At 36.5% G+C, this 27,831-nt stretch overlaps 1 protein-coding gene across 3 annotated transcripts in view; it reads left to right on the top strand.

The window, feature by feature from the left end:
• The window catches only part of LOC120623330 (ecdysone-induced protein 74EF), a 284,125-nt gene that overhangs the window by 233,748 nt on the left and 22,546 nt on the right, over positions 1 to 27,831 (top strand). For all 3 annotated transcript variants that reach the window (XM_039889294.1, XM_039889295.1, XM_039889296.1), the window contains one exon: positions 13,484 to 13,687. In XM_039889294.1, coding sequence (XP_039745228.1) covers positions 13,484 to 13,687 — 204 coding nt within the window. The remainder of the gene's footprint in view (positions 1 to 13,483; positions 13,688 to 27,831) is intronic.

Here is a 27,831-nt window from a genome sequence, read left to right as displayed (position 1 = left end):
GACTATGGTTAAAATATAACTGTCATGGTAAAAGGCGCTACCATCCATCAGGGTGGATTGCAGTCATAACCTAACTTTTAATGGAATATAAAAGAAAAAGAGTTACTTTAAACATTTCATAAGGTTTTATTCAACTTGCTTCGATCTGAAGCGAATTTTTCAACAGACACGAGTCCGCTAGGTTCGGCTTATTTTCCGCTTTCATCCCGCTATTTTGATCCGGGTCGGAGCTCTTTTGTCCCGCCGTGTCGCCCGGGAGCACTTACGGCGAACGGTATAACGCTGACGGCCGAGCGAGGGGCTCTATTGCTTTTTTATCAATTACAAAATAGGTGCCCACCTTAATATTTAATGCGCCTCTTTTCGCCGTTTTATAAAAATAAGTTCTCCCTTAAATTCACCAACATCTTCGGCAAATCTATGCTCCTGGTACCATTTGCGTTTTCCTTGGGGATATCTTCATGGGGTTGCTTCATAAGTAAGTTTTCAAGTTAACAAACGCAACGATATTTTCAAGTTGTCGCGTTAGTCAACTAGTAGAAAAATCCAATTATAATATTAAGGATTACATGTATAATAAAAAAGCTTGTGTATGAATAGCTCAACTCGAATGTTTGGAACCCTCCTAGCTTTAGTTTCAAGTAAACGAATGCAGTTATCACCACCACTAATATTACTGTAACATGTTAAATGTATGAACGCTTCATAAGTGCCTGTGATAAGGTCTACATGAATGAAACATTTATGAAATTTTTTTAGTCTGTCAAATTTCGTTTGGCCGTCTTGATGTGACCAATTTACGCGGATTTGATGTTGAAAACTCACACTTTCCGCTGAGGACTTTAGGTGGGATGTCCCAAATTAAAATTCCAGCACTGGTCAGCTTCAGCTTTGGCTAGCTTTTGATAGTTTGGTAAAATATATAAAATTATATTACAAGCATAATATATACAAGTACATCTTAGAAAAGCTAAAAGTTAACCGCAAAGAATGATATATTAAAAAGTGTTAATAATTAATTTCTATAAATATAATAAGTATATTTAATACATCGTTTATATTATCTTAGAAACAGTACACTTACAAGTTATAAGAGTAAACAGGAAAACAGCGGAAATTGATTTAGGACTAGTCGCACAGTTATGTATTTAAGCAATCATTTTCTGAACATAATAGTGAAACGCAATTTCCGGCAAATCGCTCTGGAAGGACAAAAGATATTACTGCTATATACACACTTACCTAGCTATGGCTTACACGAATTAGTGTTCTATGTTTGCTTGGCTATATTTATGTGTCTGCGTAGTTCGTTAAGTGGTTACCTAAAGTCCGCTGTTTGAATCCCAGGTCAGGCCAGAACTGTTTAGCTTTAGGGTTTTCCATAGGGTTTAAAATTCTCTATACCAAGTTACGAGAAATTGCGTAGTCCAAGATATAACTAAAATGCGATAATAAAAAAAGCACTTTTGAAACGCCGTATATATGTTTGTAGTGACTCTACCTTAATAATATTACATGGTAGAAACACCCCAGCATTAGGGTAGCGTGGCGGATTTAAGCACTAAATATATCGTTTGTATGAGACAGGAGTAGTGTGGTAAAACTACTGTTCCCAAAATACACGTGGCATGCGCTTAACACTGAAGATGGTAATTTAACGTAATGCCATATCTAACCTAATTCGCCAAACAATGCTTAATACACAAGTATGAAAAGTTTTCTTAGACGCGTATTCGTCTTATGTCTACGCGCTCCATAAACCCCAACTGACATATCTAGGCCCTTTAGCAAAATTACAAGGCCCACCTTATATACTCAGGTTATATAACAGGTATATAGTTGGTTATACAATAGAGAGAAATTGTCGGAGCGATCTCGGGGCGGATACCTAGAAATATAATAGAAAAAGAGAAATTTGAAATAAAATTATTTTAGCTTAAGTAATTTGGTTTGGTTCTACGCAAATCCTTAAACATGTATTTGTTCACTAATACAAATAAATTCTAAAGCTTTATAATACGGAGCGACTGTTGCCTTTCTTCAAAAGATAATCTGTCTGGTAGCAGGCTTCGGCCGTGGCTAGTTACCACCCTACCAAAAAAGAAGTACCTCTAAGCGATTCAGCGTTCCGGTACGATGAGAAAGCGGTATGGGTTTGATAAAACTGCCGTACCCCTAACAGGTCAACCCGTTATCATCATCAGTTACCAGCAGGTGAGATTGCAGTCAAGGTCTAACTTGTACTGAATTAAAAACCGTAAATAATAATTAACAATATAATAATAATTCTGGTCAATCAATCCAATGGTCTCTTTAAGAAATAAATAAACGATGACGAAGTCAGAATAAAGTCAAATACAACCATCCATTTTTATTTTTTGCGAAACACAGTTCATTTCCGCTCTTTAACAAAACATACCTATCTTATATAGTAAGTATGTATTCGTAATGTAATCATTACGTAGTGAAACGGTCCAACTGTCATATATTTTTGGCGTGCCTACATCTCACACACGAGCCGCTAAAACCCGTTATGACATGCTATTCATACGTCTGCCAGCCGTGAGTCGTAGGAATTCCGGAGCTTTTAGTCTTACTGAAATACCTCTTCGATTTATACAAACCTAGTTAATTTCCGCAACTTTATCCACGTCTTATTTCTCATGGGTTAAATGCTGAAGTTTATTCAGATAATTAAAATCGAATACTACGTGTATTCAATTAGATATTAATTCAGAAGGATTTATTTTCCATACAAAAATTGAGATTTTATAATTCCTAGGCAGGTAAACACCTGCCTAGGCAAAAATTTTACAGATCTAAGATGCGTAGAAAACAACACACGTTATTACGAATTTCCACACAGTAATGCATTCTAGGTATCTAATATTTGAATCTTTACTAATATTGAAAATGCAAAATGTGTTTTTTTTTGTTCTTATTTTACACCTTAAATATGCAACCAATCAACTCGATTTTTGACTTAAAGTAACTTAAAAAGACTGACAGTAACAAAAGCTACTTTTTTGTCCCAGTAAAACAAACGATTAACACGGGATTTGTAAAAAATCGCAACAAACACGGACGAAGATGGCGTGCAACACTAGTATTGAATACTACAAAGGTAGAATTTCACAAATTCATAAAATCCCAGTTCAAATAAAAGCTCGCAGCTACATTACTTGACACCATTAACGCATCGATACAGATCGCGTCAAAACAAGCGGGCGAGGGCATGAAAAATTCATAAAGAACAAAGAGGAAGTGCGGGGCAATCGATACTCCCAGCTGATCCCCCAGTGCCAATGTCAAGAGCGCCCGGCCTCCCCCGCCCGCACGCACACCGGCGCACCATTCAACACACACACACACAACGCGTCGCGGAGGCTTATTGCTTGTTACTATCTTGTTCGACACTTTTATTAGGCAGAGGACTTATTTTTTGTTCAGGAATTCTTACTTATGCGTGAGACTCGACAATACTACCGCTTCTGTTATTATACAGAAGCTTAGCTCGCCTTTTTCACCATATACGTTGCGTTATGTAATGGTAGTTATTTCAGGCCCATCATCCTATCATCTATTCAAGCGATTGATGTCCACTGCTGGACATAGGTATTTTGTGTGAAGTTCTAAATTCCACTGTCCACGGCCGCTTGTTTCCAGCAGCTCCCAGCGAATAGCTTGATGTCAGGCAGATTTAAGTCTACTGATAACTAAAACCCCACGGATTTCCGCATGGCCCATGGAATCGTTTACGCAACTAAAGTTTACAACAAAAGCCAACTCGACGAGCAAGAAGAGTTATAACAGGACGGTAGACGGACCACGACTCCATGTTGTTCCAACTTCCACATAACCGTCCGTTCAAGAAAATTATTTGGCCATTAAACTTTTAACCAAAGCATCAGACGGTTCATGCCTTTACCACCACGTCGGTTTAGTAATTAGCATGTTCGAATACAGATAACGCAATCCTGGGTTCCCGGGTCAGGCAAAATTCTGAAATCAAAATTAAAAAATTGGAATAATCCGGTCGCGGGTATACCGAATAAAACCTGCGTATTCGTGTTGGCATTAAGAATTTAACCATTATATACTCTTCAAAGAGTATATAATGGTTAGATTCTTAGAGAGAGATGAGATCCGTGCCCAGCGGTGGGATAGCGAAGAAGTAGCCGCAAGCAAAAGTCCGTTGTAGGTATTAAACCTCTAAAAATAATAATTATTAGTAACTCAACTTTCACTTATTCTAACCCTTCAATGACAATCAGCTTGTGCAGATGGTCAAGGGGACTACAATGTTGCAAAATGTGCAATTTCACACAACGTCCCTTACTAACCCTCCAGTGGCCATGTGGGTGGATTAGACCCAAATTGCACAAGGCGACGCAAAGTTTGATTATTATTAATAGAGGTAGGTAATATTAATTTATTTTTCGTAAAGGGTTCATATTTGCTATTGTCCACTCTTGACAGCTTTGATATATTGCTCCATGGACACGGTGTATTTATTTTGGGAGCTAATGTTGTTTCAATAATACTGTATTAAAAATTACACTTTGGGTACATTTAAACTTTGCAACGAACTAGTTTTGGTAATGTTTAAAACCTTTTTTTATATGCATAGAATCTTTATAAAAGCATGCGTAGGTCAAAAGCCCGTTTGGAATGAAAACCTAAAAATAACAATTCTTTTTTAGTTTACCATACTTACTTGGCATCCCCAAAATTAAGCATTTATTTGCTGACCAACGGATCTATCTCAGTATCAAGAAGATAAAAATGTTCATAATAAAAATACAATGAAAACTTCTGTTGGTGCACCTTATTTCGAGATAAAACTCAGAGAATACCATTTGATTGATTCTTTAATCAAAAAGAAATGGCCAGAGATTAGCGCTACTATTAAATAAGTTTTATATTTATTGGCAGGACAAAAAACTCCATAAGATTGCGTTGTTGATGTAAAAATGTATCGATACCGTGATTTCATCACCTAGATCACTTCTAGATCATACACGTGTAGACGAAAGCGATAATTCTTGACATTACTTGTTTTGAATCATTTGTAATCGTAATAACTAATAATTCCTTGCACGTGATGACATAATTTGTACATGCCGATTGTGCTGTAATATTAATTCATGAGAATCATTCGATATTTTACCTTTAACTGTCTCGGCGAAGTTTGTTTGAAATCATTTAAAATAACAAGATTAACCGACACATTCTGTAATGCTGATCATTTATGTTAGTCCTTTATCGTTTCAAAATTCAGTAATTAGTATTCATTAACAACACGTACATCAACTATTTAACAACTCTAGTTACTGATTAACGTTTCTGCAACACAATCAAAATTGATCGTTTTTAGTTGACTGATTTTAAAGCATTTTCTTAAACTAGGTTAATCTTTACTTAATTTTTCATGCACATTGCAATCAGAAAAAATCTTTAATGTTATTTTCGTGCTCATTTTGATTCTTTCTTTAATTTCATTCTCGATTTCGTTGTTTTTGCAATAATAATAAATTAATGATTGTATTGAGCGTATTATTTATGTTAAAGTTGTCCTTTCTTGACTGGCAATAAACATAATTTAAACATTATGTTAAGAAATAATAAAGATGTCATAATATACCCGTCAGGGGAAAACCGACATTCAAATAATTTCTATGGTACTATTAATTTTGATGCACATTTTCACATAAAGCTAAAATATAGATATTCAATTTATTTAAAATCTAATTTATACCTACATCTTATTGAGTACATCACTATCATTTTACATTGTTTAATTGTTGGGCCATTAATTAGGCAGTGTCAAAATCAATTGCTATCCACTCTCTATCGCCACCATGACTTTAATAATAATATTTGTAAGTATAATAAGTTGGGCTACAAGAAACACGATTCTCACTTACAAACCACTGTCCTCAGAGCGATTCATTTTTATCTAAGCATTTGATAACCCTTTCCGTGTCACCCTTTGTCATTTATCTCCTTTAAGATGTTAATTTCGCTTAGACCCCGCATAATTTAGATGTGCCGTTGGTCAGTTCGATACTTGTATATAACTTATATGTATAATTACTTATGTCAGACTTGTTTGCGTATATACTTACTGATTTTATCTAATAATATAAATTTTAGTAGCTAAATAGGTGGGTAACTAAAACTGAAATGTGTTTTTTATATCATTTAGTTGTCATAATCGTAAGCGTTGTTCAGTATGTCGATTTACCATATTTATTTTTCACACGAGGGGCTTGGGATCTCTCCGTGCCCTAGAGATATATAGGTAACTCAATTCCAGCATTAGACAAGCATCTCTTGAGCCCACAACAACTTTGTTTATTAGTTATTTTTTAAACTATTACGCAAAAGAGTATTAAGCGTTGCGATTTTAGACTACGAATAGATCTCATTCATAATCGCTAACAATGAGTTGCGTTTGCGCACCCACGCGTGACATTCTAATTTCAAAGTGTCAGCGCCGGAAACCAGGGCGATTCAAAAGAAACAGAGATGCAACATTAGTTAGAAAGGGATGAGTGGCAGATTATAGGGCATTGTCATGATATAGGCAGGGATTTTCAGCGCAAGGTGCATTATAACCCATTTTTGCATAAAAACCAAATGTTTTGAATCAAAACTGGTGCAATGTGTGCCAGCATCTGCGTTTCATTGTTTGGTTAGGATCGGTCGATCGGACCCAATGCGTTGTAAGGGTAAACCCTTTGTAGTGCCGACGTTTTGGGTTAAATGTGCAAGTTTTTGCACAAAGTGTGATAATGTGTGTAGTCTGTACAAATTTAACTTAATATCGGATTACTAAACGCAACTGAGACGCTTCTTAGCGTAAATAGTAAATACCCAAATGAAATAGAACCATTTTTCGGAAAATGTGGATGCCATTTTTTGTTTTAAATAATCGGGTTGGCAAGTTGATGTTTCAATATATATATCTCGTATCTAATCTGCAGGCTCAGCAATATTATAGTGAGTAGTGTTATGGCTCGATGTTTTAAACTGATGTTTCGCGGTACCCCATCGTCAAGCAGTAAGATTTATATAATGTCTTATATACTTTATTCACCGCGTGATTATTCATATGCAAAGAGCGAATTCTAAGTCACAATTCGCATGGATTATGGTCTAACGCCGCGACGGACAAAGGCGATGGACAGCGGTCAGTCTATAAAGATGGTCCGATTAAACGGAGGGTACTTTTGTCCCGCATTGTGATATTTTACTAATGGGACCGCATTCCGCGCCGACCGGTAGACCTGCTTCGATACCGGGGTAGCGATCACTAGTTATAGCCAATTAGGGTTCCGCACCGTAACGTAATGGGAAAACGGTCTGTCTATCTGTGATCATCATCATTTCAACTGATAGACATTGAGTGCTGGTAGGTCTTTTGTCTTCTGCCACTTCTTTCTTTAGACTCCCTTAACTCCCATCCCTTTGTTTCGTAGGTATGTCCACCTAGTGGGGGTGGTCATCTTATATCATGAACACTACAAACCCAATACCGACGCAGTACTGGGTTCGGGTCACCGCTCAAAATAAAAAGGAACAGTGTTACTTAGCTATTATTCTTCGGTGGATGGATCCAAGTGGATTGGTTTGTGGAGATTTCACACGACTTTTTAATGTGTTTGTACTATTTCGTCCAAATAAAAAAAAAAAGTAAAAATTTAGTAAATAAATAAGTAGGTTAACTGTGGACTACCTAATACTGTATTCTTAATAACGAATCGATTTTTATTTATTATAACTTAACAAAAAAATCCTAAATCTCATAACTTTCACGAGATAAAGGAAAATAATATTTTATAGTACCGAAACCACTCTACCCGAGGACGATTCGCACTTGACCGGTTTTATTTATTATTATTTTGATACGAGAGATGAAAGGGTTACACAATGTAAGCGATTCCGCGTTGCGGGCCGTTGGGAGAACGTTTTATTAGACGACAGAGTATCAAGGATATTAGCCATGGCCCATGGGGTACGCTTCCCTACCCAAAAAAATATTTAAAACATAAACAGAACACTATCAATTATTTTTGTGGACTTAAACATTTATCTTTGAAACAAGGGATAGCACTTTTTCCAAGATCTAATGCTCACAGACAGAACCTTAAACATGATTTCGTATTTATAATATTAGTAAGGATAGGTACTGTATATAACAGATATTTAAATTGTTTCGGCGCTTCTATAGATTAAATAAACAATGATACATAACGATTCGCGCGTTTAATTTATTATTTACCATCTTAATGTCAAATGGAAAGGGTAGGGTTTAATTTAACAAATAAGCTACAAATACTTTTGACACGATTAACAATTAATAAATATGTTTTGGTATAATTTCTAAAACATCAGTTTAAATATGTTATTGTATAATTTGTTCGCCCTACATGCGCCTTATCACCTTAAAGGTGAACATACAGACGGCCAGTTGTGTTGAAGTTCACTCGTGAAAAACAAACATACTAGGTAGCGAATAGGTAACTAAGTACCATTCAAATAACATTGTAATTCACGCACTTATTTCTTAACCAGCCGTGAAATAATTTCAACATTTACATTTTATTAAAAAAAATATATATTTTTAGTTTTTTTTTATATCGAACCATGCGTGATTAAATCTTTCATTCATCCATTCTTTTATAAAATAGTATGAAATACTCTTGAAAAAACAGATTAAATGTAACTATTGTAGCAAAACTTAAAAGTAGTGTACTCGTAGTTCGCGAATCTATAGAAACAGGTTTGAGATGTTTTGTTTATTGCAGAGCAAAAAGGATTTATTCGAGATGAAGCCTGTTCTATTTGCTACTGATTATAGAGTAGCACTATTCCATTCTTCGTTCGGAATGGTTTAAATGGTCAAAAGTGACCGGGGTCCGAAAAGCCCGCGCTTCCCGGTTCCCAGACCCATTGTCCGACATTGAAGGGTTAACAATAGCCACAAAGGGGTGTGGACAGCGCATTTACGCTCGCACCGGTCAAATGGTCACTCGGCTTAATACCAGTCATAGTTTCAATGGACAAGGAAACGTATGAATAAAAAGCTTTCTTTCTTGCCTCCTAGTTGTATGGATGATTATATTATTTAAATACCAAACAGCCGTTATTCGTCAAACTTTTTTATTACGAGGGCTCGGACATGAGAAAGTTTTCGGGCCGGCTTTTGATTTCCATAATTGTGTACGAAAGATTTATCAGCTGAAAGTTATGGCCTATGAAGTGTCCCAGTGAAATCTTAGCCGCATAAAAGTTTTACAATAAATAACATACAGCCTTTCCACGGTGCTCTAGAAAGCCAGTTAAGCCATCTGTCACGATCATTGACTGAGATTTAGTTGTAGTCAGAGTTCGTTACGAAATATCAGAGCACCGCGGCTCCTCTTTGACTTATAACTGTCTGCATCATTAACAAAAGAACCTGTATATTCCAAAAGGAATTAGATTAAATATCACAGCTTTTAAATTTCACACATGAATATTTATGCAATTTAATTCAAATTTTAAATCCCATCTTTCCTAAAACGCGAAGACGTCTATTGCTAAAGCGATCTCGCATTGATCATACAACGAAAACATAACCAAAATGGAGCTTCTCATTTGTGATGCAAAAAAATGCAACCCTCAACTTAACCCCTTGGCCTCTCCGACCCTAAGACAGAGCGATCTGCATAATCATAAATTAAAACATACCGTAGACTTTTGCATGACAAAAGCAAGCTGACCGTGTGCATTCCCACACGGCACAAACAGGTTGGGTGCAAGTGCATTTTAGCAATCTCTAACGGTGGGTTAGGGTATTGTCCGAACTGACCGTTGGGCCTAAGAGACCGCGAGGATTAGGCGCAGGGTTGCATGCAAATCATTACGCAAGATGACCGTTAGATGCGACAAAGCCGATGCTGTCTTTGTGATTTATTTGCTTTTTATTTAAATCGCTCTTTATAACGGTTCTTCTGCGAAAATGGCATCTTGCTCTCACCCATGTCTCGAGAGACCTAGAATATTTATTATGCCACTTCTGTTTTTTTTATAGTGGGATATTATATTTTATTTTCGACATAAAATATATACTTTACATAAAATAATAATAAATAAACATAAATAGCTAGCCTGGAAATACATAGAGATAAAAAGACAGGAGCAATCTAACTAGTATTTATTCTATTAACACAATACTATAAATAAGTGGCTTCAGAATAAAGAGATTGAAGTTATCTTATATACTCGGAGTAACAATGGTTGGAATTGTATGATTTGTAAAAAGTGTGTATTGATAAGAATTCACATAAATATTAAGTAAGTACGCGATTACTGCTACCAGATCTTCTTTATCAGATAAACATTTTTTTTTTGGCTACAGCTAGGTGTTCCTATGATAACCAAAGCTACGCCTATTAGCTAAGCCAAACTTTAAACTCAGTACCTACTAAGAACAATTAAAACAAGATTTTTTATTGTTGTGGTCACATATTCTCTACGTTCACTTACACCTTAGTAAAATCAGAACGGATTTCGTTGATACCTTTTTCATTTCAAAAGGAACGGTCCAGTTGGTCCGTTTAAATCTGATGAAAATCGTCAGGAGATTTAGAAATTCCTTAACTGACAACAGCATATCTCTTGCAATTCATGCAAATAGTTCAGTAAAAATTCAGAGTACCCATTCTAGATAACCTAATTTAATTGGGAAAGCTACGTTGGCACTGGCCCTAATTTTTTTTCAACTGTTATCACTAACAACCAATAATAATCATTAGTCGTTATTCCTTACATATGACTCAAAACGCCCTACCTAAGCCCACCAACACGCAGCGGAGATCTAAACTCTTTACCCCTATACACTCTTTATCCTATGAAAAAGGGGGCCTGAGCCTAGCTTTTGGAAATAAAGCGATATGCCCCGTTCGATGTATTCGTATTTATCTTATTTTACCACAAAATTGAAAAAAAAATGCAACCACAACATTATAAACCAGCTGCAAAAATGAAGACGTAAATGATGCAATAGAGTTATAAATTTTCCAGTAACCGTGTAAAAAAAGCCAATTACGATTGTTTTAAACACTATGCAAATATACATATAGTTCTTTGAACCGCAGAAGTCTTGACTAATCACACTAGGCACTACAGACGTGTCGACTTGGCTTGGCAGCTGACTTGTTCACAAGACGGAGCGTTCAACTGTTCTATCTTCGCACCGGTAAACCCTGCGAGTGTTTGACTAGTTGATTTATAGTTTAACTTAGTTAATTGACTAGTATGTACTTAATTCTAATCTAATTTCTAAGAATCTGATACTTACCGCTCTATGAATGTAGCGCCCAATCAAAGAACTGACTTGGTTGCGCTAAATTTCGGCTTGGTTGGACAAATACGCTAATTTTGATAATAAGTTTTTTGCAAAGGAGCTTCAAATTTCGTTCAGTGATATTTTTCAACGTCTGGATATTAATGCATGATATCGTCGTATCACTTTTCAGTTTCGTTAGCCGACTTGTCAGCAAGTCTGTGGAAGCTTTAACTACGTCATACCTATTTATATTTTCACTTTACCAGTAAAAATATCCTGATTCTATGAACGAGGCATAATATTTTCATTCTTGAATTGGGATTGACACAATTCTTTGTCTTGGAACAGAGGATTTACGTCACCTCTTGCGAATATACATCTCATTAGATATGTATGATTAGATATGTCCTTCCTCTCTTCCTGGGACGCATCTGCGTATAACGCAAACGTTTATGTAAAGAACGATGCCAGCTAGCCTATGCCTCTACAAAACTCTTATCTTGAATCGACGTTCCGATTTACTTTAAATAAAGAATTGACTGAATAACTAAAGAATTTTTATTCAGTAAACAAAATTATGTTGATGTTTGAGTTAGCCGACTTCAGTGCAATTCGGTTGGTATTATTTTTAAATTATGTTAACAATTGTCAATATGTCGTAGGATATTTATTTTACTTAAAATGTTACTTAAATCCTGTGTGTTATCCTCATCCGATATTTTTTTTCGATTATGTACTTATTTTTATTTAAATCAGTTAAAAGCTTTGCCTTAATGTATCAAATGTGGACCCTACGTGATGTGCCTACACAACCCACCGTATCGGCATTATAACCTACTTACCATTTATATTTAAATCAAAAACCAACTTTTATTTCCTGACACTAGATATTTAGGTCAAAATCATATACCTACAAATTGAAGAGAATAATTAACAATTTTTATTCACCTCACATAGTTCACCGTCAATGGTTTACCGTAACTTATCCTGAAACACTATTCACAATACGTAAACAATTGTGTCTTCTAACGCACTGTTAAATTTAAGTTATAGTTAAATAGAGCTTAACGAAACTAATTCTTAACAACAGTTTGTTGTTGAATGAACGTGAAGGTCCTAAAGGGTAAAAATTAAAAGTTCGCGAGCCCTACATACCCAATGGTTAGGTACAATAGACGATTGTGAGATAACTCGCTTCCGAGTTTACGTCAATGATACTTGCGGTTGGTTCCGACACGAGGGAGGTATACAAGCCATAATACATCCAAAGAGCATCCTTAGAATAATTAAAACCGGTAGTCGCTTTTACATACAACTCAGGGTAACCGAGTCGCATGAGACAGTGACCTGACAACTAAATTAGGTATTAAAAGTGAAACCCGGCTATGTTTAGAAAAGGCATTGGAAGAGCAGTTATTTTTCCGAAAAACATTATTGTGTATACTAACAATGCTTTCGTTTGATATCAATCTTCATACAATCTTATAATTTATTTAGACATTTATTTTTATTCCCCTAAATAGTAGGCATGAATTATAATCGTGTCTTTTCTTAACAAATTGTTTTAATGTTATCGAAACTTTATTATAAAATGTATTTTAATCGTCGACGTAAACAACGGATTATAAAAGTTCGTCTACAATAATAATAACGTCGAAATACCTACTATAAGTATTTTTATGTAAATTTGGGAAATTTAATTATAAATTTTATTTGCTTGTTACATCCGAGATAGAAGATTTTTCTTCTTCTTTTGCTTTTAATGTTGTATACCTAGCCTATGACATACGGGAGATTAACACATTTTCAAAGTACCTATCGTCCAACTTGACATTACTTAGACGAAGAGATGACAAAGTGGACGTGCTATATATACATAAGACGTCAGTTTTCCTCAGGGTCGTGATATTCTCAGGGAATTACCTAAAACGAGTGTATGTTTAGTTGTACAACTGTTTTTCTTTATCTGTCAAAAGTAAGTTTACTAGAGTACCTTAAAGGCAAGAGTGAAAAGGCTTCTTCTAGGCAAGCGTGCTTCAACCTAGACCTTATCATTGCTTTCTAACGGACATGATTGTCGTCAAGCGCGTGACTATCGTTCATAAAAAAAACTGCTTTTCTAAACGTTGTATTTTTGTCTGGCAGGTTCCCTCCCCCCGTCTCCCGCGGACAGCGGCGTGTCGGATGTGGAGTCCTCATCCTCGGGGGCGGGTTCTGCCGAGGAGCTGAAGGCAAGGCTGCAGCCGCCCCCGCCCGCGCCCTTCCACACGCCCTTCCTGCCCTTCTACCAGCAGCACCAGATCGCCAGCTCATTGCAGCACCACGTGGCTACCCACCCCAGGCCGCCTGGTAAGTTGAACTTCACGTTTATCATGTTTGTGCTTCATGTTACCCTAGAATCAGGAATCCTGGATCAAAACTCTAGCTATGCGTTTTTTATTGCTTAAAAAAAAGTGCACATAAATCCGAAATGTAAAAGGTGCTTCCCGGGAATCGAACTCTGTCTTCGTTTCTCGACAGGAAAACCTGAAACCTTACCCACTAGTCTATCACCACTTTAGGAAACCTATATTTAAATATACGTAAACACATTATGAAGTTTTGCCGACATACAATAAAATGGCATACAAATTATTGCACTTGTTAAAACTCGTACACGAGTGCGGCGTATCGTCAGAAAACAAAAATTAAAGATGTAGTAACAAGCTATTGTTTGGGGGAAGGTGACCGGTGAACGCCCCACCCGGAAGGTCACCTCCAGTCGCCAGCAGGGACTTTGGGAGACTCGCTCGCGCGCAGACACTCGCGTTACTTGACCCTGCACTTTTAATTTTGATGCGAACATTTACTAGCTGTTATTCCACGTTGTTTGATTTATCCACTACGGAACGATGATAGCATATATACAGTCATTGATAGTCCCATACAGCGTAACTAACATTGCTGAGTAAGTAATGATAATAATCCGGTTTAGTTATTAATTCTATTAATGCGCATCAAAAGTGCCATCTATGGACCTATTTTATGGCATTATTTTGGATCATAGTGATGTGCAGGGGCTTAATACTTAGATCCTATCGATATACTATAGGCACAGTCAGTCATTTATAGGTTGGTGATTCGATAGTATATAAGAGGCGGCATTGGATCTCCCTAATGGCATAAGATAGGACATTTGTTTTGTTTTGTAATCATGACCACTTTTTGAATCCACACGACATTTGTTGTTGTAGACCCGCGTGCTTCCGGGGCTGTTACACTGGCGGGAAGCCAGTTGGCCTCCATTCCACACCCCAGCCCCGTTAAACTCCCGAATTATTCGGAAACTCAGCGATAATTCACGTTGCATTCGCTACAACTTGTGCGGAGGAATGCGATAAGCACACTTTTATAAACAACGCGATTCATTCGGCGCCTAATTTAGCTCCTACGTGGTAGGATTTACAAATTAATGACCCCCAATGTATCTGCACTAGTGATGTCTATTTCACTACCTTTTATGTCGACACCAATATAAGATAGTCTTGAAAGTTAGTAGTTGAACTTTCTGTGACAGAGCTGGTCAAGAGAAGTACTAACGCTGTGCTTATTCTTGCCGCTAATCAGCGCAGCATTATTGTGTTCCGGTCTGAAGGACTTGGTTGCCGGTGTAATTACAGGCACTTAGTAGGAAATGTTCCCTACATGTCAAATGCTCAAATTTCTCTGTCAGTAGGTGCTGGTTGCCACTCACCATCAGGTGGTCTTTAGTCCGCCAATTATTAATACTATTTAAAAAATCATTTACAAGTAATAAGAGCCGTGCATAAGCTAGGCCTACTTCGTTTCTGGTCCGGTTCAGCATAAGTTAGTTGAAACAGAACTACACTTAAGTTTTTACATTTAAAGTCATTATTTTCTTGGTATCTTTAATTTGTCAATTTAATATGAAGATGTCGCATTTCAACAAGTTATCCTAACTTAAATTAGGCTAACAAATGCAAAAGATGTTTATATTAGCACGTTCAAACAAACAGACAACGGCAATAAAAAAATCTTGAACTTGTCTAGGTTGTAAAAAAATTAATCATTCAAATATATACTATGCAAATAACTATATATAAAATTCGAAAATACTTTACAACATCGTTTCTATTTATGTAACTCACTATGCAATGTATTAGTATTAAATATAATTCTATATGACCTGTAAAGTAAGGGGATTACCAAGTTAGCGACGAGCATAACAATAATAATTAGGTATTTAATGTTAAGAAAATCTCAAAAACTGCTTTAAAATATATTACAAAATAAAAGAGTTTAAAAAAAATCAGTGCAAACAAGTTGACAAATTAATGGCAAAAAATGATCAACAAAATTCTCTGTACCAGATTTTCTATAACGTGATGACATATTGTGAAATTAAAAAAAATTTACTTCTCGGACTAATTTCATCGTATATCGATAAAGATCTCCTCAGTACAACCCTAGTCTCAGATCACAGTGCTTTAGTGTAGTGTAGAAATACGTCAGACGTCTTATTCCAACATTAATCTTTAAGATAAACATTGGCTAACGATTCATACAAATGGTAAAAAAATTGAATTTAATCTCAAAGCAATCTCTCTGAATAAATGAGTAAAGGCTGCAATTAACTCTGCGTATCCCTAGCTCAGTTCTGTTCGGCACCTGCTTCTACTGACGAATAATTAAATACCACAGCCAAGTAGCGTATAGCTACTCGATTTATATTTGTATGCAAATGGTAATAGACTAGTGAAAAAGGAAAACAAAATGATATACAGACTGTGTAATCTCTATCTCTCCATAGTATAAAACAAATTAGTTTTCAGCGTATGTCTGTTTCCGCTGAATCCTCCTAAACTATGCAGCAGATTTTAATACAGTTGTCCTTATTGTGTAAATATTTTTTTGTAAGTAGAAAAAAAATTGCAGCCAAATCGCCTAAAAAATTTAACATGGCAGTAGCTTCACCCTTTTTATACGATATTCTGGAGTTTGAAACCAGGTATACATATATTATGTTAAATGTATTTGCACTTGTTATAAGAAATTTGCAATTTAAATTAATGATTACTTGCCTATCAAATATACCTATTTTGACGGTCGATTGGCGCAGTGGGCAGCGACCCTGCTTTCTGAGTCCAAGGCCGTGGGTTCGATTCCCACAACTGGACAATATTTGTGTGATGAACATGAATGTTTTTCAGTGTCTGGGTGTTTATCTATATATTATAAGTATTTATGTATATTATTCATAAAAATTATTCATCAGTTATCTTAGTACCCATAACACAAGCTACGCTTACTTTGGGACTAGATGGCGATGTGTGTATTGTCGTAGTATATTTATTATTATTTATTTAAAAAAAAAAAAAAATGTATATGGGTACGAACTTAAAAAGTATTGTTTAAAACTAAATAGATAGGTAACTAAACAGTTCAATAGATTTATCTTCTATGGTAGTTACAGTTAAATATAGTTTAAGTTATAGAGCTCACTAAAACCAGTTACAATAACCGTAAGATAAAAAAAAATATAGACAGAGTAAAACCATCGTTACGATCAAACTCGATATGCGCTGCGCATCCCTAGCGCGGAACCAGTTGGCATAGCGATGCATCGGACGCCTGTCCTCAGCTATTTGACATTGTGCAAGGTCAGTGCTCCTAATATAAAGATGCAAAAACATCGACCGCGCCGCGCCGCGCCGCTCGCCAGGCCTCAGCCCACTGCCGACGAGGAAGCCACAAGCGAGCGACTATTTTCTCGCTCATGAAACGTAACAGTTTTTTGGAGTTTACTCCTTAAGAATCGATTTTCATATATAAGGCGCCCGGTATGAGAAAAATGTGAGGAGTAAAATCTACTGATGAAAGACCTCGTTACATTTTGGCTTTGCGATGTTGCATGCCCGGCAACTGTGATGCGCAAACATGAAACGTCGCTTTCGTTTAATTAACTTATTTTTCCTATTTAAGTTACCAAGGAAACCGAATATTATCTAGGTAAAGAAACAAACACATAAATATATGGGACAGAGTGAGATAGAAAACATTTTTTTTCCTATTCTTGTTACCATGGAAACTAAATAATAAACATTACATTTATCCTAATATTTCTGATACTCTACATCCACCTCAATCTCCCATAGGATACTTTTAAGAAGTTACACTTCCACCGTGTGTGAATAAATTGCACAGGATTTTAAATGTACCCTTTTATATGGTATTAATCTTTATTCAGCTAAATAAACTCTTTTTGTGTATGCTTCGACAAACGTACTTAAGGAGTAAACTCCAGTCGTGCGTCGGAGCTGACACACACATATATTTTTTTTCACTACAAGTTAGCTCAAGTAAGTCATAAGATGAAAGCGGGCTTACCTGTTAAGTAGTATTGCAGTTATATTCAGCCCATAATTCTAATCGGTTTCTACGCCCCATAGCACGCTTAATCGCTTAGCGGCACGTCTTTGTCGAAAGGGTGATTACTAGCAATGTTCGAAGCCTCCAGAGTTCTTCGTTATGTTCTCAAAGAAGTCTAAAGTGTGAGAATCCGTACCTGGCCAGCGTGGTTAACTACTGCAGAATGACTAGGGTTCACGTACCCTAGTCATTCTGCAGCAAGAAGAACAAAATAACCACATACATTAAACATGTTTATATATAAAGTGCTGTAAATTATTGCTCTAACCAGGTTGCTCTTCTAATAATTTAAAATGACATTGTGAGATGATGATAACAAAAAAAAACTTAATTGTGGCACAAAAGGTGGCACTTTTGATGCGTACGTAATTCTTATGTACGCATCAAAAGTGCCACCTATGGGCCTACTTGAATAAAGATATTTTTGACTTTGACTTAAAGAGAAAAGTCCATACTCACTGAATGATCCATATGATAGGTAACAAGGTTTATATTTACGTGTCAAAGCTGCTCTATTTCCGTAGGTAACTATAATCACTTATTCTTTTTACAGTTTTTTCAAGCGGAAAAATTAATATCCATCCGGCCATCTTCGCGGGCTTATTACAAAAAGGCTATATGCAAAATATATCATGACGAAAATATATAAAACCACAGTGCATCAACTAAGTCAGAGAGAGTCTAACGGAAAAGATAAGATTTGTCACAAATTAATGATAACCAACCGGAAAAAGAACCATAACAATGTGTCACGTCCTTTGCATTCTTTTAATGTATTTTTTACATAGTGACAAACGCAAAAATATATGAATAAACTTTAAATCAAATTCAATGTTTGCAATGTTCTATGTTCCGACAGATTTAGCCTACATTTGAAGCATAAAAAAAGCATCTTTAATGAATATTTCTTAGTTAGAATTAGTAGAATTAGTAGTAGTAGAAACCTTAGTAGTTTTTGGATTACTTGGTTGTTTCCTGATTTACGTTGACTAACTGACTCAACTGGTCGGATTAAGTTAAAATTTAGCATACAGCATACTGGTAGCTATTATAAAGAAAGATTTTTTAAATGAATCTCCTAATCAGGCAAATAAGAGTTTAGATATTTGTATGAAAATCCTAACGCTAGTGTAGCTATTATTTTTATACAGCCTCAATACATTATGCTAAGCAAACGTTTCTTTGCTAACGCAATAAACAGAAGTTGCCATCACACGCAGTCTGTAGACATGAAACATGAATAATACTCATCAAATAGTAGGCTATTGTACGGAGCGGAGGCTGTCGGGACTAGGGTTACCAGATAAAAAATTAAAAGTCCCGAGAAAATACCCGGTTTCCATCGAAAAATCCTGAGATTTTTTTCAGTTTGAGGCATTTCATAGAACAATAGGTAGATAATGAAAGTCCCTTACTGAAAAAGTTATCATTGCATATTAAGTACCTATGGTGAAAAGTGATTAAGTTCCTTCTTGGATATATAAGTGAATTGTACAATTCACTTATAATCCAAAATCATTACTTAGTTATAAAAAAATATTGTTATTTTTACTTTTTATTAAAAATATGTCTAAGTAAGGTAATGAAATCTCAGGATTTTTAGAAATCCAGCCGCAATCCTTAGATGAGTCCAAAAATCCTGAAATCAGAAGACAGAGCCTGAGATATGGCAACCCTAGTCGGGACCAGGTCATGCTGGAAGGCGTGCGATGTTGCAGTAACCACACACGAAATTTCGATGTTGCAAACACGTTGCGAAACAGTGCCGGCGCCCGCACCGCCATTGTCAGGCACTGGCGAAACACACGACCTTCCTACTCGGATTGGGCAGTCGAAACCTGATTTGAGTGTGTGTACGAGCACGACTGCCATCGTTAACACTGCCACAGGCCCCCTATCAGCAGTGTACTAGATTTGCAGATAATCAATCAGACAGAATGTGACTTTGTTTTTACTGATGGGTTATATGCTGAGTGTTAAAGTAATAATGTTATATCACAAACACAAAGGCTTTTCAATACTTTTTTAAGAATTAAAATTCAAACAAATTATTTTTTTCAAGCAGGCTGACAGCATATCTATCTTGTATCTTTAAACGAGCAATTCTTGTATATGTATATATAATTGGAATTTCGGAATTGGCTCCAACGATTTTCATGAAATTTAGTATACAGGGGGTTTCGGGGGCGACAATTTAATTTGTGTCATTTTATTTGTGTTTTCCGGTAATAAGCGATTTGGTCTGAATTCTAAAATATGAAAAATATGAAACGTGTCATCAGAGAAATACATAGAAACAAAATAATATATTTCATGATTCAAGACCTACGTATTAATGAATGAATGAAGATTTTACATGTCTATGTTTCTCATTTTATGTTTAAGAGAAATTTCGGTTTGCAAAATGAAGCTCTGCTTTGCTCTGACAGATTAACGTCATCAGATGCTATAAATTACATTTACTCAAGAATGTGAATTCGAAAAAATGCTTATAAGATAATTGTTGTGATCCTCGATTGACAATCTCCACACATATTTGAGGTTACAAAAAAAAGTAAAAATCCTTCAAAGACACGTTAAACATGTATCTAATTTGTAGCTAGAATGTGTCGAAACACAAAAACTCAGATATCGCTCGCATCACAAGCTTAATCATCAGGACCTTGAGGCTGGATTGGCCAACTTCGTGACGCGGTGCGGTGTGAAACGCCATTCTTCCACACGCTGCTGGCAGACGAGAGCTTCGAAAGAATTGTAATGCGAATTGCGTCACTGTATGTTCGAATTGAATTCATGAACAGTTAACGAAACATCTACCTATATCATCAACATATACGAGTAACACGGTTTCGATTTCATTCTTAGTAGGTTCGTCTTCACGCTGAATGCAATTTGCCATGAATTATAATGCATTTTGCCTTTATTTAATTGTGACGACATAAAAATTGTCTTCATAAATCTATTTATGGCCAGTGGCTACTTGATCAAGGAGGCTTTAAATTTTAGAGTAGAATTTCCTACTGCCCTTTGAAAGTGAGTTTTTACTGATTTGACAGCGGATACCCAAAGACCACCAAAATGGGTCTAGGTAAAATGCCAAGTTGTTCCATAATTAGCAAGTAACTCGGCGATTTCTTTCACGCCATTATTTAGTTGAGACCCTTAAGTATATGCTTCATGAAAAAAATCTCACGAAACTAAACTAAAATAAGATGAGAATGTTGGCAGAAACAAACAGGAAAAGCGCCCGGCGTGGAGTGATGTAAGTCTGTAAAACCGATTTGGTAGTTCGCGAATGTCAATAATAAGCGTTCCGGTCCCCCGAGAGGCGGCGTGGCGAAAATAGTCGCCAACTATTAATATGAGCACTACTGGCTGCACTGCCCTTGAAACGGGACGATCACCCCGCGCACGCGTACGCGCTCACCGACGCGTTAGAACGCACACACGCGCGCGTGTCGACGCCAGCGCTGCACGGTGCAGAATAGACGCAGCGATCATTTTAATTTCCATTTCGTTTGTGCAAATATGTCACGCTTTGCATAGCTACAAGCCGCTCTGCATTCGAAATTCAAAATGCAATTACTTCAAATAGGCGTACTTTATAAGCACTTTTGAAACGTTAAGTTAGTCTGTTTGATGTGAGTCTACCACTGGTTTGGAAGGCAGGTAGCAGATTGCTCTTTTTCAAGAGCTGTTTATAGTTTAACAATATTTTATTTGTCTTGTGAATTTCGTTCGCTGCTTGTGAAAGATGCAAGTAGATGCATGCAGGCAATTATTTTTATGCTTAATGTAACTAGAATAAATCTTTAAATCATTGTTTAAGAGTAGTTAGTGGTATCACTGAAAACAGCTAAATCAAACAAAAAGCCAAATTGATTGTAAACTGAAGCGGAATCTAAAATGGTCGTTCCATCATTTTCACAACATTCGCTATGGAATAAGATCTCTATTTTAAGATCTGTCAATTTAGTAAGTTCAGAGATTTGTTCTTTACAGCTAAATTAGTTTCAGCGAGATGGTAGTTGTATACTTTTCTAACTGCTTTATAGTAGAAAAAAAGGATAACTGTAACATTTCTATAAATAACAAGTACAACATAACCCTTTTATAGCATTTCAAAACATTTTGCCTTTTAAAGCAACGTATTAGTTTTATTCACCAAGTACCTATGTGGGAACATTGAGTTAGCATATTTTTCTAATCCTTTCTGATCTGATTAGTGGCACGTATTTTGCTCCACAAATTCCGTAAGCTCATGTAATTTTTAGATGTTACAAAAACACTCTTTCTTGTACGAGTAGAGCATGTAATTTTCATGTCCAGAAGACAAATTCTACTCTCCTATATATATTCTCCACAGTTGAATCTTCAGGATAGTAGGGTAATAGGCAATACAAAAGGGCAAGTCTTGTCCACCGCTGGGCCGTACGAGGAAGCCCCGCGCGCCATCTGTCGTCCGCGCCGCGCTTGCGCAACGCGACCCACTTGCGGTGCGGCCGCTGCCAAGCGCCTCGACTCCTCTACAATTACATATTTGTGTGTCGCAACATTCGTCGCATCCGAGTTGAACGGCCCGCGACCTTGAGTTGCGCAGCGCACGCGCCGCTGAAAGCGAAAGGACCGTGTGGATCCCGGAATTTAGTACAGTAACGTGAGGCGTGCTCGCCGAATCTGGGAAAGTGTTCCTGAATGTCTCGTGACTTTCACGTACTCAACGCGTCCATTGGACTTATTGATTTTCTTCCATAAGAACGATGTCTACCTGCCCTTCCTGCGACAACACACTGACTTCTATTATTATTGGACAGGCTTTTTTCACTTTGTTCTTGTCTCCAATTGATTGACGATACGTAATACGATTTAGTTACTAAAATTTAAATTACTATAATCGCTGTACTATTAGTTCCAATGTACTCCGTATGTCAAATATGAAGCTTCCAACGGGAACAAGATTACAGCTGTTTTAGCTATTAGAAGTCAAACTCATCGCTCATCGCTTATAACTTGACTATCTTCAAGACAAAAGCATATCGGAAATGTAGACTAAACCATACATTGCTACAACTAAAATAATTGTCGTCAACGGCAAGTGTTTCTTGTAATTTAAACATCTATCACCTTACAAATTTTGACTTCAATTTTGTTATACATAGTTATGAAGTATAACTGCTCTAATTACCCTGTGGGATTAATAATCCCACAGGGTAATTAGAGCAGTACCTTAAAAACTATCGCTATATCTACAACAACAATTATTACATCTCCATCAACTACGTCTACAATTAAACACGATCGGGTAATCTGAAAATCCTTCCGAATGTCTCAACACGTTGAAAGTCAAGCAAATCACCAGCAATCTGACCTATCACTGTAGGAATGTCTTCTACACATCCTGTTTCTCTTTCCTTTTATTCATACTCTTTTTAGAATGGTCGTGGTTGCAGATTATATTTTGCAACTACGGATGGTGCGCTCTGCAACATTGTTAGAGGCATTGTTAAAACACTTATCTATATCACGAGTACTTAAAAATGACTGAATTTAATCTTCCATGTTCCTGTACTCTATCATAGAAAACAATAAGCAAAATATTGAAAATATCTAGTGACTCTAAAACAATAATTATTTCATGAAACTATATCCTTGTAAGCTCCTTCTGACTTAAGAATAATGGCTTTGCATCTGAGATTAAATTGTCGAATTGTAGTGCAGCGCAAATACCAAATAAATCAATATAAATGAAAATAAAAATCTATTCCCAAATACTTCAAAAAACGATTGAATTTAATTTCTCCGCGGTCTAGCCATTTATATCGGGTCATATGCGTACGTGACCTACCAATAGCAACGTCACTTATCAGAAAACCACAGAAGTTCCCTCCCCTCCGTGAATCACATCAAGAGTATAAATGCGTCATGTGCAATGTTTACTACATGGATAGCGTTGGCAATGTCGGCCAGTTTAAAATAATTATTTCCACTACAATGTTTCCGATCATTACCAGAGCCTGCAGTTGTCAAGTTAACAAACGTGACATTGGCGTAATCTGTCATTTTATGTAGTCACTAATTGGACAATTTAATAGTTTGGCGTAACACTACTCCGTGGCAATGTTTATTCGGTTTAAACTTGCATTATGGCTCGTGTTAGCTGCAACGAATCCCGAACAACTCCCTAAATCGAAAAATAAATCTCCAAAGTTCTTGGGATACTTAGAGTTAGGATAAACGCCTATTTGACTATTTAAAAGTCCACTGTTTATCAAATTCACTTGCAGCGATTTTGCTTTCGAAATATTACGAACAGACAGACACCTGCCTCAAGTTCTACAAATAGCATTTGATAGTCTCCACATGGTGGCGTATCGTTTGAATACGATAAATGTGCTCCCATCAAAATTATTGTGAAAATCATCACAATATTTTCAATGCTAAATCTGCTTAAAAACAACGAAACTGTTTCCGATAGTGCAAGCTTTATTAAACCAGTTGTTGTCAACCCAGAAAAAACTTCACAGACGTAGATTGTAATGCATTGAGTATGCTTTAATGTGTTTCTGATTCCGTAATTTTTATATTAAAACAAATGTGCTATATTTCTCAATTTCTCATGGCGTTTTCAATAACCAGATGTAGAGCAACGGCCAACAAGACCCAATTTGAATCGAAACCCGCTAATTACCACTGCACACGTCAGAAGTTCGTGATTGCTCCGAACATTATCACGACCCAATTCCTCAATCTCAGCCTACTTCCCCGGAAACTCCGCGCGATCTTTTACGATAGGTATAAAAAGAGAGGGGCGTCCAGGCGGCCTACATACGCGCTCCACTGGTTTCCTGCCCGTTTTAAAATTATCCGCTCGGTCCCGGCGAAGCGGCAAGGGCGCCCTTTACAGACCAAAGCCCCCTTTACTCTAAATAGAATTATACTTGGCCGTCTTTGTTGCAGTGCTGATATAATGTAAACTTCCACGCTCACGCATCGATGATACGCTGCCATGATAAGAGTATCTGATAGCGTTACGACATTTCGCCAGCTTCAGTTGCCAAGCGTTGATGAAAGAATGATAATTTTATCCTTACCAGATATTTCTTCTTGCACCTCTACAACTAGTAAATTAATAGCGATGGAAGGAGCAACCCAAAATAAATTAACAGTGCAATTGATGTCCACTCTCTGATACTTCATAGTCTTATTTTTCTGACCCAATTCCATCAGTATATAATCATCTATTTCTTCAAAATTTTATTTCATCATAGATTATACCTTTTGCAACGTATTCCACTTCTCTCAATTAATGAACGACTCAAATGCTCCAATGATAAGGCCAATGAATTTCAGTGGCCATTATTTAAAAGGACATGTTGGAAACGAGGATGATGCTGATGCGTATCGATGTGTGCGTGGCACTAACGGGGTCAGTGTTAGACCGCATAGCGTTGCATAAATAGACGCACTAAACCCCCCCTCCTCTGCGCCTCTTCCATTCGCTCCGTTGCACTCTCGGATGATCTTATAGTGCACACTACAGATACGCCAACTAGTTCTGTTTCCTATTCCTACCTAATTATTGCAATTATTGACCTTGTGCCTTTCTGATTTTGGTCCGCGATCGAAACTATTGAGCTATTATTTAAATTATTGATTGAGACTCAAATTGACTTCGACGTACAACTAAGGTTAGCAGGAGACTATGGAGATTGATCGGCTTAGTTGGTGTTACAGCTGGAAATGTTCAAAGAACTAGCTGTTTATCACATCTTTAATAATTATATTTCTTAGTTTGATTCGCGCTTTTCCTTTTTGTATATACATTGGAATAGTTAGGTTATTATATTTTCAATAGATACAATTTCACTCCAGATATTCGAGTTTCTACTTCAATTGTTGTTCGTTTATTTTAATTTATGCACCTGCGCATCACGTCATAGAGTTGGGAGTTCATATACCTCTGGAAACAAATATATGTGCTGTCTACCTATTTGTATTGTTATACACAAGAATACAATACAAGAGTGTGAAAATATGTCACGGTAGATTTGAAAACTATTTTTCACCTCTTACAATTATTGTAATATATTTTATTCACATTTTGTACTTGTATATTTATATTCTCATTTTTAGCAAGATGTATTTTCTACAGAATATTATCTAGGTTATTCCCTGTTATTTAAAGTGTATATGTTATTCCCCCCTCTTGGTTATGTAATTTCCCTAGTGCGTCAAATGCAATTTCAAATGAATTGTAATTGTAAAAATTATAATGTTGTTCTAACTTTTATTGTTATTATTAATAACATTTTGTGACAGATAAAAACTAATTAATTAACACCTGACAAATATGGGTTTTGATGGAAAACTGGAAACTTGTTATAATAGTTACAGAATCTGGTAGCTGGTCGTATAATCTGTATGTTGTCGGCAATCATTCCGTACAGCCCTAGGAAGTATCGGATACGAGATTCGAATGGTGCGAGTGTTTCGCAATCTGTTTACGCGCGGCCCGTGCCAAAAGGAGGCACACCGATTCCAGCGTGACCAAGGTTGTCATCTTCTCTTTATAACAAAAAATAATCGGTGTATAAAGTTTAAGCGACAATTCGAAACATTTCGTAAGTGGTCGAAAACATTTTAAATATATATACAATATACATGATTTACAAAACTCGGCGTCTGTTTTTAAATATTTTATCTGTGAATAACCTTTAGCATGAAACCTTGTCAGATTACTTAGAACCTTTTTCTTAAACTGAGTGGAATTCTTCTCCGCCATGTATGTTTCTTGTTTCTCTCATACCTGTATCTTATATTTGTGATTGATTCAGTAAGCATTTTAAGCCCGCCACAACTTAGATTTTATGATTGCTTTTCATAATAGCTTTGTAAATCACAAGGCATAGCATTAAATAAACCAAGACCATCAAAAAAACTAACCTTATATATGTCATAAGATTTAAGAAAATCTAAATTAAAAAAAAACCTAAAATCGTATCGTTTTGGTTATATATCTTCACCGATTTCAAAATTCTAGGTAGATTGTCGTTATTATTTCTAAGTTCGGCAAAAAGTTCTTATATGGAAAAATTTACGTTAAGTTTAGTGTTTGAACTTCCTTTTGGTATTTATTATCGTGTTTCTTATTAATGAAGTCGGTTTAGTTTTGTATTTTATTAGATCTTTGCCTAACGCGTGTTTAGCAACCCTAACCAATATGTGGTTGCAAAACTGAAGTTTAAATAAATTCGGCCCACCGGCGGCAGCAGGGCCGTGGGAATATGGGACGGACGAAATTAGATCGGCCATTTTGAAAATTGCTGTTGACACAATGATATATTAGATACTTATCATAGCATCGGTACAAGATATTTGAGAACACGATTTCAAGACTATTTGCTCAAGTGTAGTAACTTAAGTATCTTCGACATTTTCTGAGAGATTGATAGACCTCATGACCGCTTTCCGTCTAGTAGATAGGGAATAGGTTATAAACGTACCATAAACAACACTTGGTTGGACAATTGTTTTTTTTTAATCCTATGGAATCATGCCGGGATAAAAATTATCCTATTTTCGTCTCCAAGATGCATTGGGTTGTTGAAAGATGCTTGAATGAACGTTTTATTATTATCATGATCCACAGATTACTATCGAAGGTTTACTGCAGAAATACTCTCTCTATTAGACCATCCACGCTGCTCAGTTTTTTCATCTTTGGAATGCCGCTGAAGTTCAAGGCTTATGTCAAATTCTAAACTTGCTTTCCGAAGCAAGGAGGTTAACAATGTCAACTTCCAAAATCCGAATGGGTACTAAAACCGCAAGCCCCAATACATCCGCCTCGGGAATAGAACGCAGGGCCCGCAATGAAACATATGCTAACTAGAAGCAGTTATAAAATCCAAGCTGCCGTAACAGCACAACTCAACACAACAATTCAGTTCAAGAGCTCGATCGCGTATTGTTACGCCAGTATCGAAGTCCGCTCAGCGCTACCAGTTGACAATTCAATAATTAGTTGCCCCGTTCCGGCCTGGTTGGCGAGTCAGGGTCGAGTG

The sequence above is a fragment of the Pararge aegeria genome, chromosome 4 (genome assembly GCF_905163445.1).
Source record: "Pararge aegeria chromosome 4, ilParAegt1.1, whole genome shotgun sequence".
In the NCBI taxonomy this organism is placed as follows: domain Eukaryota; kingdom Metazoa; phylum Arthropoda; class Insecta; order Lepidoptera; family Nymphalidae; genus Pararge; species Pararge aegeria.
This window is presented reverse-complemented; position numbering and strand designations above follow the sequence as displayed.